This window comes from Catharus ustulatus, chromosome 6, assembly GCF_009819885.2.
Source record: "Catharus ustulatus isolate bCatUst1 chromosome 6, bCatUst1.pri.v2, whole genome shotgun sequence".
Classification (NCBI taxonomy): Eukaryota; Metazoa; Chordata; class Aves; order Passeriformes; family Turdidae; genus Catharus; species Catharus ustulatus.
In genome coordinates, this window is record NC_046226.1 from 36,859,658 (window position 1) to 36,875,177 (window position 15,520).

General features: G+C 41.1%; 1 protein-coding gene across 5 annotated transcripts in view; it reads right to left on the reverse strand.

Annotated features, from left to right (window-relative positions):
- MIDEAS (mitotic deacetylase associated SANT domain protein) overlaps positions 1-15,520 on the reverse strand; it is a 53,764-nt gene that overhangs the window by 9,206 nt on the left and 29,038 nt on the right. For all 5 annotated transcript variants that reach the window (XM_033062410.2, XM_033062412.2, XM_033062411.2 and 2 more), the window contains 7 exons: positions 13,309-14,992; positions 8,866-9,189; positions 7,550-7,895; positions 7,056-7,122; positions 2,795-2,937; positions 1,847-1,950; positions 441-516 (listed from right to left, as the gene is read on the reverse strand). In XM_033062410.2, the coding sequence (XP_032918301.1) occupies positions 441-516; positions 1,847-1,950; positions 2,795-2,937; positions 7,056-7,122; positions 7,550-7,895; positions 8,866-9,189; positions 13,309-14,763 (2,515 nt within the window). In that variant the 5' untranslated portion in view covers positions 14,764-14,992. The remainder of the gene's footprint in view (positions 1-440; positions 517-1,846; positions 1,951-2,794; positions 2,938-7,055; positions 7,123-7,549; positions 7,896-8,865; positions 9,190-13,308; positions 14,993-15,520) is intronic.

Here is a 15,520-nt window from a genome sequence, read left to right on the forward strand (position 1 = left end):
GAAACACTGACGCGTATCTGTAGTTTGCTGAGGCTTCTTCAGCAAGCTTGAAAACTATTCCCCATAAAACCCCTGCTTAACTCCACCCTGTTAGAGAGGCTATGAGTCTAAGGTTACCACAGCCTTTCTCGTACTGGCTACCCTTCTACATTCTCTATGGCTTAGTGCAAGGGATTACCTCCCCTTTCCCCATAAAGAAAATCAGAACTCATACTTATCCCAATACACATGCACATGTTCAGAAGGATGCAGTGTTTCTTACATATGAAGTGTCATAAGTAGCACAAGTAAAATTTCTGGCAAGTCATCATTTGAATTACAAGAGAGGACTGCTTTTTTAATCTTCTTGTAATACAACAGAGTACCCCAAAATATCAGAAAAGGATAGAAAAATTCCTGTATGATAAGCAGGCAGCACTGAGTTCTTCTGGTTAACAAACCTGTGTAGTGATAATCTGCCAAAGGGTGGGTAGGTGGTCGCACTGGCTTCTTCAACAGCAGTTTGGTCAGAGCTCCCTTGGATAAACACAAGTAAAATAATTAATTTGATGTTTGGGCTATTAAAAACAAAGATCAGGCAATTGTAAATCCCTTCTTTTCTGTGGCAAGTTAACAGAAAAGAACCAGAACACAGTTTACCAACTGGGACACCTTTAAAAATCACATTCTTGACTACCTACCTAATCTGGGGTACCACAGGCAAGTGGTACATTCTTGGCACCTCTTCACATCTATGAATTGACCAGGGTACTGGGAGAGAGCTAATTCCATAGATAGAGACCTTGCAACAGTTTCCTCTCATTAACCAACGGCCTATTACACACACATTCAAAAATGCTGCCATAAATGCTGCCTGTCTTACACATCCAAGTAATTGTAATCTGACCTCACTTGACTAAGCAATATTTCAAAATAAAACAGCAGTCATGTGACTGAAAGATTACACACACAAAAACCCCACCTCTCAAGCTGCTTTTTAGTCTTCATTTAAACCAGAAAAGCTTTCACATTTTGTTGGAAGGAGACAATGGAATCGTGTTTCCACTGGCAGTTTAAACCACCTGAGCAATGAGCTCCTGCTGCCAGAGGCAGTCCTGCTCCTCCCTAATGACAACAACAGGATTCACAACGATGAGCTGGCAGAAACCTAACACATACACACAAAAACTACTTTCTGTTTCATCTCTTCTCCGATGCAAGTCCATGCAGTCTCACAAGTGTCAGTGCCAGGGGATGGGAAACAAGCTGCCAGGCAAAAGTGTGGGATACTCCTGACCACAGGGCTGATTTATGCCAGGTTAAATCAGTCATACAACTATAAAATGATGACAAAGCTTTGCTGTTTGCTCTGCTCTGCTTTTTGATATTACCTCTCAGGGATGTCAAGGGGAAATAATGAAAGTATAATGTCTCACAATACTGATGTAAAATTTGCACAGCTGTTTTACAGACCAGACAAAGAAATCAAATGGATCTACCAAAACAAAGACATGGCCCTCTGACTCAGCTTTCAGCCCCAGCCTCTTATTTTTCCTTTCTACATAGTAACCTTTCCAGGAAGACAACATCTAAGATTCATTTAGCAGTCTCGGCTCACTTTCCCTGATAGACTGGGAGTGTGTGTTAAAAAGCCAAACATGTCCAAGTTGGAAAAATAAAACATAGTAAGTGCAGATGGCACTGAACATCAGTCAGAACCCACTTTAGGGACATACAAGGGACATCAAACAGTGGGAACCAGATGCTTTGAAAGGAATTTACAAGGCTCTCCTCTCAGGAATGAGAGGTTACCTGACCTTCCTTAACACCTTTGACCACATTGAGGTGAACAGCTGGGCAGACTCACCAGAATGCTTCCTTTTTCTTCATGTAAGAAATGCAACGCCAGCTCCTGGTTGGTTCCAGCCCCAGGAAAAATGCTTGAACAGGCAGCAGCTAGCAGGTTTTCCACTATTTCCACAGAAGTATCAAAACAATTGAGAAAAGAAGATTAAAATGAAGCTTCCTATAGGGTTTGTATGATTTATTACCTCTTTTGAAGGAGGAACAGACTTAACAGAAAGTAAAACTCAGAGAAGCTCAATGTCCTTCCAAATTTATCTGGATCAAATTTGGACCCCAGAACTCATTAGACTACAAGGTCATGCAGCACTATTTACACAAGCAATTTCTTGCAAATCTCCTCCCTCTAATGTCTTCCCACCTCCCTTTGCTGCTGACATTTCTTGAATCCACCCTTATTTCCATTTCACAAAACCCTTTTTAATCTCTCATTCAAAATATTTCTTTCAAGCTTGCCCACTTCCTCTTTCCTTCAGGATTTACACAGGCCACAACCCACATGCAACAAAAGCAGACAGCTCCCCAAGTCTGCCACTAGCTACCACAACTCCTGCTTCCTCATCCTGACTTCTGTCTACAAATTGATTTTTTAAAAATACCACTATGTCTAGAATGTCCCTCAAAAATACAGGAGTTGAGTGTGTGTGGTTTTCAAATGTTAACAAAACCAAGGAAGCTTCACTGAGCAAAAAGCTGCTCTTGGCCTGACAGAAGCAATGGTCCCAGTTTTTTCACAATTAAATAATAGAATAATCCTACTAATCCTACCCTTTCCCCATACATGCAATCTGATAAACAAGTTTTGCTCCTAAAACTGTTTTCAAGATCACTCAAACAATTCACTTGAATGGCAGCTCTAAAAGATTTTTAATTATGCCTACACCAGATATGTGGTTAGCCTTATAACCACTATGACAACTCTGCCCTCCTTAACAGCCTGCCGCCTTCTTACCATTCTCTTGAGTGACTTTGTTGGTTTCCAAATCACCCCATGGCTGCCACACCAGCTCTGCTTTATGTTCATCAGCTTCTGCCAGAGATCTGTCTTGGAGTGATGGGATTTCTGCTTGAAAGCGACTTCCCACATTTATTCGCCTGCAGAGAAGGTAAAACGTTACCGTCAGGCCATCTTTACAATACTCAGGAAGTCTCCATCTCTGCTAGAAAAACTAATGAAGAATGAAACAAAGAAACAAATGCATATACAAATGCAGGCTCTTGCATATAACAACAACAGTGTTGTAGGTTACATAAATAACTTAGTATTTGAGAGGCTTTACACCTATTACCAGTTTCCATTTTTTTTATCAGTATAGGTTGAAACTATATTTAAATTAGCATCCCCTAATAACTGCTCAAAGAATGGTTATTAGCTACAATAATCACTTTTTGAGAGGTTCTCATACAGGGTCCTCTAATGACACAAGCTTGCTCTTCAGGAATAAGTCAGCCTGTTTTAGTATTAACATTTTGTCAGCCAAATACTAAACCAGTCTCCTTTTTAACCTAAACATTGCCATCTGGTCCAACTTCCCATTCAAAGCAGGATCAAAATTTGGTGCTTTTTGACCTTGATGAAAGGTGATGTCTTCCAGGTACTCTTCCTAACAACTGAAACCAAAAATATAAAACAACGAAACCTGTATTGCTCATTTGGTACCAAACACAAATCCTATCCTTTTAGCAGCAATCTCATACTTGTTACATATGAATTAGCAGACAGATTTGTCACTACATGCAACCCACAGAGAACTACATTTGCTTTAAGTCAAGTGACCAACCACGGAGATTCTACTCTGTACTAGCAAATGTGATTTTGTGCACAGCAGAGGGTAAGAACACCCACTGAAAGACTGTTCTACTATATACTTAATGCAAAAGTGTTCCTCATTCAGATGTCAGTCAACTAGTACCACACTGGTAGCTCTTGACATAGAAAGGACAGAGAAAGAAGCTCTTTTTAGGAGAGAGCAGATCAGGTAGTGCCCAGAAGATTGTAAAATTCTGGAGTTGCTTCACTAGAAAAAAGTAAAGCCCTCCCTGCCCAGGGCCAGGCTTGCTATAATTCTGAAGTCATGGCTTGGTGTCCCACACCTAGCACAATTACCAGAGAAAGAGCGTGATGTAGTGCAATAAGGAATAATAACAAAAACTTCTGAGAAATGCCAACCTCTAGACTTTTCTCTTCCTCTGAAATGACACGTCTGTTATAAAAAGCAGTGTGGAAAAGGTGTGAGGAAGCCTTGAAACAATACATAACCTGTACAAAAATCCAGAGAGACACTAGCAAGCTTTTCAATACAGTGATTTGAAGTCCTAAGAAACTGACTTCTAACACACATAAAAAGGGATTTTGCAAACTATTTCTTTTGCATCTGTAGCTGATCCAGATCTCCTTAAGGGGAACAGTTCACGTGTAAACAAAGTGATGCAGAAGTTAACTACCCTATACACTTCATCACCCATTCAGCAGCAGCTCCACACAAGTGGGGTGGGACTCCTTCTTGGACTCCTTCCTTCCTTCAGAATCTGCTAGATGCACAGACTGATGCTTTCCCTCAGTAGGTGATGGAAAGATGACACCAAGCATAACAGACATAAGTAGGGAAGTTTTAGGCAGGCTGCCATATACTATTTGTCTTTTTCCCCAAAAACATTACTTCCAATACCTGTTGAAGGTGAAGCAAGAGGGACATTATGTATTTCAAAACACAGCCATGGGCAGGGATGAACTAAATGAGTTGAAAATGTTGCATCTCTGATGCCCCTTATTATAACTGTTCCAGGATGTGTTCTCAAAAGTAATTTCATTTCAAATGCACACTAAAGTGGAACATGCATGAAGAAAAAAGAGCCCCAAGAAAACATTAAAGTTTGATTTTGAGTATTTTACAGGTACAAAAGTCTGTTTATAATACTACATAATTTTCCATTTTTCTTTCACTTGTCCTACTCATCTTGGACAGAAAAAGCACAATTCAGACTAAAAATGAAGAGTAAGAGATTTCATGCAGGACTGAGAAGACCTTGCTAAAAAAGCAAAGCCAAACAACCTCCCTGGTAAACCAGCCCTCCTTTCAGAGCACAGTGAGATAGACTGCAGAGTCATTTTCATGTGGAGTCTTCTACTCCTGATTAGTCTTGCTTACTGTTATGGCATGAAGTTACACAGAGGAGGAAGGGTTATGGATTATAATCTGCCTAGAAGGGATGACTGGTCAAAATGGACACTTTGCTGTCACCTGGAAACAGATAAAAAGGTGTTTTTGCAGCAGAAGCTGCACTGGAAAATTTGGGAGATTTTGTGTCTCAGGACACAGACTCCTCTGACTTCACTTCCAAGAAGGAAAGAGACAATTGAAAAATCTAGGGAGAAAGAATGTGGGCCTTCTTGAAAATTGCTTTTCATTTTGAAACTGAACTTGGAATATTGCATCTCTGGGCTAGAAAAAACTGAATTACACCTCGTGCCTGCAATGCCAAAATAAAACTGGAATTCTACTGCAAGAGTTGACCTGGGTAGCCTAAATTTGGCCTGCTCTGGAGCTTGGACCAGATGATCTCGAGATCCATTCAAGTTGTGTTATTCTTCTGTTCCTTTACTGATGAAGTCTAAATTTCAATACATCAAGAGCTCTTGCCTGTAAGCACCAATGGAGCTCCTGGAATACCATGGGAACTGAGTGTGACAACATCCAGAATTGAGGCTGTGAATTGGGAAGGCAGTTCACAGCTGATGCACCACAGGTATATTTAAGGGTACCTACTTCAGCAGTGACGCCCAGACTCTGATGCAACTGAACTACAAAACCAGTAGGACACAAGGATCTGTGACAACAGCTGCCTACTGTACCATTTCACAAAGAATTAAGCTTCATTATCACATTTCCTATTTCAAATCACTGCAATTAATAACCTTTTGAGAAGCATTAACAAAAGGTTTGGCAAAGCACAAGCAATTAAGAACACTGTATTGGCTAATCACAAGTTAGAGTCAACTTCTGACAAGACTACAAAGCCAATTAAACATTTTTTTCTTCTAAAAAAAGTGCTTCCTGCCATATTTTCTTTAAGGAAGATATGTCTACATAACTGACCACAACAGTGCTGCCAAACAGAATGATACTAGATTATTAATCTACGGTCAGTAAAAATTAAAACTATCTACCTGCATAAGCATCTATTCAGTAAGACTCAAGATGCCAGGAAGACAACTCTGCAAAAGGAAATTAACTTGCACTACTAAGTTACCATGGTTTGAAATTTCCAGCAACAAATTTTTACGTGGGGAAAGGTTGAGTTAAATATCTCCAACGTTACAGGATATGCTGCAGAGTTAGAGCAGAGATTCCTGACTGCACAGTCAGATGCAGAGCCATGTGAGTGTTTTTTATGCTACATGGGTGCTTCCATGCCATGCATCCCCATGATTAGATTTTGCAGGCATTCATTAATTAGGTATACTAATGATCTGGAACTACCTTGCTGTGGTTCTGCAGTACTGAGCTTGAACTGATAACACTCCCAGAACACGGGCAACGGCTGTGCAGAGACATTTGCAACTCTGCTCAGGTTTAGCAGGACTGGCACCAAGCCTAAGCTCACAATTCCAGCTTCAGTATCTCCAGACTGTGCTCCCTAATGCTGCTGTGTCCACATATGTCTGAGGTTTCCCAGCACACAGCCAGCTAAAGATTAACAAGGCTGAGTAGCTCAGGGCACATACTCCACGTGCCTCTGGCCATAGCATTTTCAGGCTGAGGGAACAAAGCATTCACAGCTGAGCTGCAGCTACAACACACCCACGACTGGGCCAGGCCATGTGAGACCTAACTCAGTTTTCCATGCTACATTCTCTCCTTCCCCTAAAGGAGAGTCATCTTCCACCCTAAAACAAGCACACAGCATACAAAGTGCACGTATACAACAACACAGGTCAGATTCACCTTTAGGTAACTAACAGTGATTCAGCCCAGAGAAAGATGAGCAGTAATAGAAAGCAGTTAATGTCACCAGAATTACATTTGCTCAGACAAAAACTATTTATTATATGGTGTAATTTTTAATCAAGACAACTTATACTTTGAACCCCCAATAAGAATAGTTTTAATGCTTCTAGGAGATACATCAGTCACACAGGGAGCAGCTTGAAGGTTTAGGAGGAAGCAAGGAAGCACTTTTACTAAGAGACTCTGAATCTACTGGCTACTTACGGTTCAATGCTGACCGGGGTGGCTTCCCCCACTACCGAAAGAATTGGAGGGGTAACTTCTGAACTATCTGCAACAAGAAGAAAGAACTGCTCAGCTTCACATCTGAGATTAACTTTTCACACAGCTTGCAAATCTTATCAGAGCTGTCCATCTCTCAAAAAAGGTACCCCCAGGATAAATAAAGGAGTTTCAGATGACCAGGAATTTGCCCTCCTCCCCTCAGTTCCAGATACTGACAATCGGCGAGAGGAACTGACTTTTCATTCCCAAGAACGTCAGCAGAGGGTGTTGCAGGTCGCTTGTGAACGCATCTTAACATCCATGCCCATCCAGATGAAGCAACACAGCATTTTCCCTATTCCAGCTCCTCAAATAATGAGAAAGAAACTCCCGTTTCACACAATCACACCTCCTAAGGGCATGATGCTCCTCCTAATGCTCCACAGCTCCTAATCAGAAATTAGGCGAGAAAGGAAGGTTAAAATGAAACTTACTTGATCTAAGCAGAGTTCTGTGACCACTTTTGGGAGTCATTGGAGGTGGAACCGAATGACTGTTTGTAGAAAGGATAGCATTAAAATACAGCCCAGATCCTTCTCTCACTGGACTAAGGATTGGAGGAGGAGTGTAAGGAGGTAGCTCAAAGTTCCTATCTGAAGGGTGGTCTGCCAGACGGACGGGTGACCGTAAGTGGCTCTGATATGGAGTAATGTTGGAATAAACAGGCGGTGCAATAAAGGTGCCAGCTTTTGGTGGTATGAAGAGTGGCTCGGGTCTTGGCCGCTGCTTTGGTTTTCGGGCAAAGCCCTCAGTTTCATCCTTTGGAACAGCATCTTCATTCTATTAGAAAAAAAAATTACATTGTTAATTTAATTTAAAACCTCCGGCTGTTTGAAAAACTCCAGTGAGATGACAACATTTTATTCTGGCAGCTCAAAATCTGGATAGGACAGTTGGAGGATGTCTCAACAATTAGCAGAAGGGGAAAGTGAGAGGAAGATCACAGAATGGAATGGACTGGACACAGGAACTATTAGGTAGCAGCTCTAACTCATGTGATTATGAAGTTGTATTTAAGAAGAACCCACATGTACGTCTGATCTAACCTTCATGGTAGCTTTAAAACAGAACAAAAAAGCACAGCAGAACCCTGGCACAGATACAACAAAACCCTGATACAGATACACAGTGACACCAAATAGTGGTAAGAGAACACAAGACAATATAACAGTATTTTATTATATGGTCAAGCATTTTAATGCAAAAAACCTCCACAGATGCCTGCCATTTCTCTGGTATCTGAAAATTCTGTTGTATTTCTGGATAGAAGAGAGGGAAAATAAAAAAATCAACGCACCCACGCATCACTACCATGGTGCAGGGGAACAATCAAGTACTGACCTTCAGAACTCAGTAAAAGGTTTCAATTGCATGAGAATAAACCTTCACTTTGGATTTTATTCACATTGAGAGATAAGTGCACTGCTTAGAATTTATTGGTATTTATGTATTTATCAAGAAAGCACTCTTGACACACACAGACTTATTCTAGTCTTACTGCCCATCTGGCTTTATTCACTGTTCAGTGAATTTTACTGCCTGGCTTTACTAGCATTAGCTGTAGGTCATGAAAAGCCAGCAGTGCCCAAATATATGGCAATATTATGATTTTAAAAATCCCCAGACTACATGCATTCCAAGCCTTGAGATCAAACTACTTAAAAAACTACTTAGAAAAGTTCATGGCTAAAAACTGTGTGATTAAATCTAAGAGATGTGGGTCATCTTTGGTTTCTTAGTCCATCCATACCTGACTCGAGGTCTCCATGTTATTATTACGATTAGATCGCCTTCGAGTGACTATCACAGAAGGCTTCCGTTCACAAGGAGCTCGATCGTTTGTTTGGCCTCTCTGGAGCTTTCCATCCTCAGACTTTTCCTTTTCAAGGCTCTGCAAGTCAATTTTTCTCACTGGCACAGACACAGGAATGATAAGAGGCACAAGGCTGTTATCCTCCCGGGCTTTTTTGGGAGCTGGTGAAGAACTGGCGAATTCTACAACACTTTTTGAAGCTGCAGTAGGTCCTGGAGCTGTTACTAGCACACTCTTCTTCTCCTCTGAATTATCCAGCTCCTGAGAAGAAAAACAGATTCCTAAAAAGTTCTGTATTACTTACGTAATAAATGAAATATCATCTCATTTTCAGTGTATATCAAGTTTCCTTGATGCAATTTGCAAGCTGAAATGGATTTTGGAGTGTTACTGGAGGAAAAAGAATACTTTAAACCATTTCTAAAATGTCATAGAATTACTTGAGGATTGCCTATATTCTCAACTGCTAGAACACTTATATAGGTCATTCTTAAGAATTGTTTCACTAGCTATATTTTAGCATTTTATTTTCTATATGACTTTGTATCCTGCTTTATAACTTTCAACAAAGGCTCTTTAGTTTTAGTAATGATCAAAAGCTGCAGGTTATTAATTTCAAATATTAGATTTCTGCTCCAGGGAAGGCTGAATCATGACAATATCTTAATTAAATCTCTCACACACACAAAAAAACCATACCCAGAGATAGATTTTGCTTCATCATGGTTTTTTTTCTTACTCTGGAAAATATTAAGCCTTCAAAATAAGTCAGGTAACAAAGCCGAGCACATAAAATCTACCATATCAAGAAGATCCAGGCCTGTCTTCTTTCAAGACCTTTTATTAGAACTGGGCTAAGTGTTCATAGAAAGGTTTATCCCATAACTGACCCTGAAGTTTACAGGTCCGACTGTTTCTTCACAGAAACTGCAGATGTACACCTCTACCACACAGTGATGGAACACACAATTGTAAAGTCACAAGTGGCATCCATTGTCCCAGAATAGACCTCAGGAGAAATTAATGAGGTCTGAGGACCTGCCTTCACTTCAAGCTGGTGACAGGCTCCTGTACTTTCCTACAAAACCACCAATTTTGGGTTTGGAGGGCATTCATTATGTTCATCATGCTGACAGACATCACTAGAGTGCACTGACTTTAGATAGTAAGGGGCTCTTGTAAAGTTTTGTAGCCTCCCTCCACCACTTTCTGGGTACAGCAACATGTAATGACAATGTGAATAGGTGAGCAAGCACCAATTCTGATCAATCTAAAAACTTTAGGTACTTCCTGGGTGCTACACAGACCTCTGTAGATCAAGAGACCTGAACTAATTTGCTGACTACAAGGAGGAAATTATGGGAGCTCAAAAGTGCCGCAGTCACCCAAAAGTGTCACTTTCCTCCAGCTTTATGATCAGCTAACCATGCTCCTTTTATTTTCAAAACTGGGGGGCAATCAGCAAAGGACTCCCCCTCAGCGATGGGAGAGATGACCCCTTCAAGACAAAAGAAGAAGAGACCTGAACAGCAGCATAGATAGAGAAAAGGCACCAGTGGGAACTTAATACAAATAGTTGAGACATCCTTAAAGATGTTTTGGTCCATTCCAAAGCTTTTCTGATCACTAAAGTTCACACATACCTAATGATTACTAAGAGGGGACATGACTAATTTTGGAATTAAGCCTTTTGCTTCAGATCCCTAAATAGTTTCTCAGCTGTTTGATTATTCTCAGAGGTAAGCAGAAAGGAGTCTCTTAATAATGGATGGGACCTCCATTTGTAGATCTGCTAGGTGATTTTTGGCTACCTCAGCATCCCTTGCAGAATTTGGGGCAGGAGCGCTGCTGGATAACTTCAGCAAGTGCAACATGTGGCACTTCCATTTAGACTCTTGCATAAATACTGAGATATGAACTAGTCATCTAGAATCCTCCAAGAAATCCACAGAAACCAAACAGACATTCCGGCATCAATCCTGTGTATCCCTCAATCTTTCCTAAAAAACTTAGAATTCACAGCAAAACCCAACTGCAACAGCTGGAAGAACTGTTCCAAGGCCACATGTGTGATCTGATAAGAAACTACACCAGCCTTTTAGAACACCTGCCCACAAAGTGCTTTCTGCCATCATTCTGTATCATCTGCATCAAGGAGAGGCAGCTAACTGCAATCAAACCAGAGCTTGTCCATGAGGAGGTGAGTACAGAACTACAATTCTGGAAACAAAAATCTTTTTCCCTTTTGTTTGTACCAGCTGGTGCCCTGCCCTGTGTCAGGGGAAAGCGGCTAGATAACCAAAACATGACTTCCTTCCATAAAAGAATATTTACATTCAGACAGCCTTTAAAGACAACCACTCAGATTTGAGAAAAGTTTTCTGTACTTCTAGAAGAGAACAAGTCACACTGAAACCATTAAACTAAGAGTTGAGAATTTACTGCAGCCTGTAGGCAGCAATAAGGCTGCATCACCTGAAAAAAAGGCAGCCACAGGTAGCTCTGATGCAAAGCATCAGTTACGACAATGCATGTAGACAGATACTGCTTTCCAAAATATTATTTTTGCAAAAGGTCACATACCTAGACTGGGATGTTCAAACAATTGATTCAAATTATGAATGTTGTAATCTTTAATCAATAATTTAACTCTATGGCCATCAACACACTCTTCAGATAACCACAAAGAGACAGCTTCTAGGTTGTTTTTAACAGAAAGACACTCAGAAGCAGACCACTTTCATTCAGCAAACATATTTTCTTTTTCTTCCTCACACAATATCCAACACCTTAAAGATGTAAAATCCATCAGACCTCTGGTAAGAATTTTATCATCTTTCAAAATCTCATCCTGAAAGCCTGAAGAGATCTAAACATAAAGATTCTGCTAGTGCCATTATGTTTGCATAACTGCAAAGAACAAAAGAGCATCTGTCAAAACACTTCTCTGGTCTTTACACTATGAATCAGTCTGCAAACGGCCAATTTCTTGCTTCATCTCTCAGGGCCTTTTCCTAAATGCTCTATTTGCTTCTTCTTAACACTCTATTAGTGATCCAAGTGCAATGTGAATTGCAGGCCTTCTGTAATACAGCCACACAATGCCTGGCAAAGTAAGAGCAAATACACTAGCAGTAAGAGCAAATACACACTACAATGTACTACCAGTTCTTTATCAAATCAGCAGGTTCAACTTGGAGTTAGAGCAAAAAGGATTGAAGAGAGCATCAACCAAGTCACTGTTTGCTTTCTGCTGTCCAAGAGATGGAGTAGGCTATGGATATTCAGCTCCTTGTTTATTAGTTTAGTTCTTTCACTCAAAAAGCACATTCCTCTAAGGAAGAGATTGGAAAAAACAGTGACAGAAAGACTAGGATAAAAAAGATGAGGAGAACAAGAGAGGGAATAAAATGCTCCCCCCCCTCCCTGTTTGTTGTCTGACTGGATAGCAGATCAGGTGTCAAAAGTGTAGGTAAAAGTAGCTCATGTAACATGTATTTCATCAGCCTTTGGCAACAAAACTTCCAAGGAAAAGTGTGCCTCCTAAGAAGCACTCAATCAAAGATTAGTCAAACCACAACTCTTAAGAAAATGTTCAAAAACAATCAGTCCAAAAAACCCACCCAACTCCAAAACTCCCATCACTTGCCTCCCAATAAGCTAGTTAATTTTAAATTCGGTCATCTTGCCATATGGAATATATACTGTGAAGTTTAGACTGATGGGCTATCAAAAGGTTAGGAGTAATGAACTACCAAATCAGACATTAAGTCCTACAAGAGGTCTACAGGCAGACAGGTCATGCTAGAACCCTCAGGTCATTCTTAGAAACAGGATGCTGCATGAGACAGGCCTTTGTCGTGCCTGGTATAGGTTCTTCATGTAAATGAAGCTTTCTTAAACTTTTAATATTTGTGAAATACTGAATATGTAAATTGCATTATGCAGTTTTTATATAGCACATTTTAGAAACACTTCAACTGCTGAAAAACTGGCAGGTAAGCCTAAGCCTTTTCACAGGAAAAAAAGTGAATATTAAACTGATAAAATGACAACAAGCAAACTGCTTATACTTGCCTTTCAAAATTCCTGATCGCCTTGAGTCCTAAGCTGAAAACATCCATATTTTCATATCATGGGCTAAAATAACATTTGGTGTTAGTGCAATAAAACTGTTTCTTAGTGGTCTCACTACACTATGTCTCTGTTCTCCCACATATATGAATTGCAGTAGCTGAACTTACATGCCTCCCCACCAGAGCTGCCCTTGTTGCACACTTCATGATACCATCCTGTCCTGTATATGTACATAAATTCCTTTCCTTTCAGCCCGACTTTGTAGTCCAAAACATGCTATATTGGTTACAGTCTACACCTTACCTTTACATTCTGAAGAGAAGCCAGCTCAACAGCTTTTTGGGCCAAAGTCAGCAAATTGGCTTCTTGAGAAACACGTCGCCTCCGCCGGGTACTCTGGATTACACCACCTCTGACACTCTGAAAATCATTAGTTCTCTGAGTGTTTTCTTCAGGTGCTGCTGCCTGTTTGTCTTCATCTCTACCATTCTGGGCTGCAGCTTGCCTATCTGTTTCCATCTGGCACTGCTCACTATTGACCAGGACATCCTTCTGCCCCAGATCCAATCTTTTGGGATGCAAATAGCTACTTTTATTGTGGGCCAGTGACTCAGGTGTATGCTGTAATGGGATCTCTTGCTGATGTGTTTGCCAGTGATGAAGAAATAAATTGCTAGGTTGCTCTTCTGCCTGCTTAGAAGTCAACACTTCTCCTGCAGATGTCAGCAGGCCACCTTCTTTGGAGAGTCTCCGTGACCTTCTTGGAAAGGGAATCTGAGTCTGAGGTAGCACAGTCTGTTGGTTCTGCTCTGTTAATGCTTTGAATAGCTCCTGGTTCCTCTCTGCTTGCTGAAACTGGTGTGGCATCATGTGATGCTGAGGTGCTGCAGCTGCCACATGAGGCTGTGCTATAGAAGTTGTTTGCTGCAGACCAAAGGCTTGTGTGGCAGCCTGTTGCTGCTGCTGAGGATAGAAGTTTTCAAAGAGTTGTAGCTGGGGAAGAGCTTGCTGTTTTTGTTGTGCAGTAAATGCTGGACTGGATGAAGTTGGGGCTTCTTGAAAGACATGTAACAACTCAGGAAGACCTTGCTTTTGGCCTTGGTGACCAAATGCAAGTTGGAAAGGCTGCAATGGCAGACTTTGATTCTGCTGCTGCTGCTGTTTCTGCATTTGATGAAAAGAATTCATTTGAGCTTGCTGTCTAACCAGGGCTTGCTGTTCCAGCTGAGCCTTCTGGGACATCATCTGCTGGACAGCATCTCCATATAAATCCAGCTGTGACACAAACACTCCTTTCTCTTGATTTCTTTTAAGGGCTTCTGGGTGGCCATAGAAGCCTGGGGCACCAGCATTGGAGTGGGGTCCTTTTGGGTTGCCCCCAAAAACCATACTGTGGTTCCACATTGAAGGTGGAGACTGCCAGTGGCTGTCACCCCTCTCTGGCAACCGGTTTCCCATTAGTGAATTCTGCCATTTGACAGCTGTTACTGACTGGGGCATCATCACTGATTCTCCCCTATCTTGACTGTAAACAGAGTTCATCAGAGCAACGTTGTTGGGTGCACTTGTTAATCCTCCTGCATGAGAAATCTCCATAGTTTGGGAGACTGGTATATTCCCTCCATGGCCGTAATACTGTCCTTCCTTAAGCTGCTGTTGTGGTTCTTTTGATGGCACAGCTATGTCCTGTTCATTAAAATAGGCAACTCGTTTCCCAGTCCGTTTGCTTGAAGACTTTTGCTGAGCCTGAAGATTCATGGTTCAGTCTATTTGCCCAGACACACACACAGTATTTATAATCCACCCATCCCTGAGGTTGGGGGAGGAAAGGCACAGCAGTCTTTCTTTTCCATTGAGCTTTAGTAATAAAGGGCAGGAAAGAAGTCCAAATGAAAGTGCTTCCTTTTTCTTTGTGTGCTTCTCCCACTTCTTTTCACTCTTATACTTTGTGGTTCAGAGGTCAGTAGGGTCCACTCAGTTACAGGTCCTGAAACAGAGAAGCAATTGCAATGAATCATCAACAGCCATAACTGGCCTATGAATGCTCATGTGATAGGCAACAATGTGAATGTCTGTCCCATTTCCCATGGAAAATGAAGACCAGGATAACAGATGGAAGAAACAAAAGATCTGACCTGCTAGAAGAATGCAAAACAAAACAACTAGTTTTACAAAATAAATATTACACTGTACTCGCATGATGCAACTCCCTATTGCACACAAAATTCTGACTAATCACTTAAGTTCATCCTGAAAGTTTGACTCTTGCACTACCTCTGATCTGGCCAATTACTTCCACGTCTTCCTGTAGCCAGAATAATCTGGTTTTAATCTCAACTCAAAACCACAAAACAAAAAACCCTCATGACTTGCCAAAAGGCCACATTTCCCAAAGACCTTTAAAAGTCACATGCGTACATGAAGGCTGCAGTCAAACACACAGCAAGATGCTCAATTCAGTATTCTGAAGGAAAAGGGTCAGGCAACAGCCCATCAGTCACACATACCACCAATT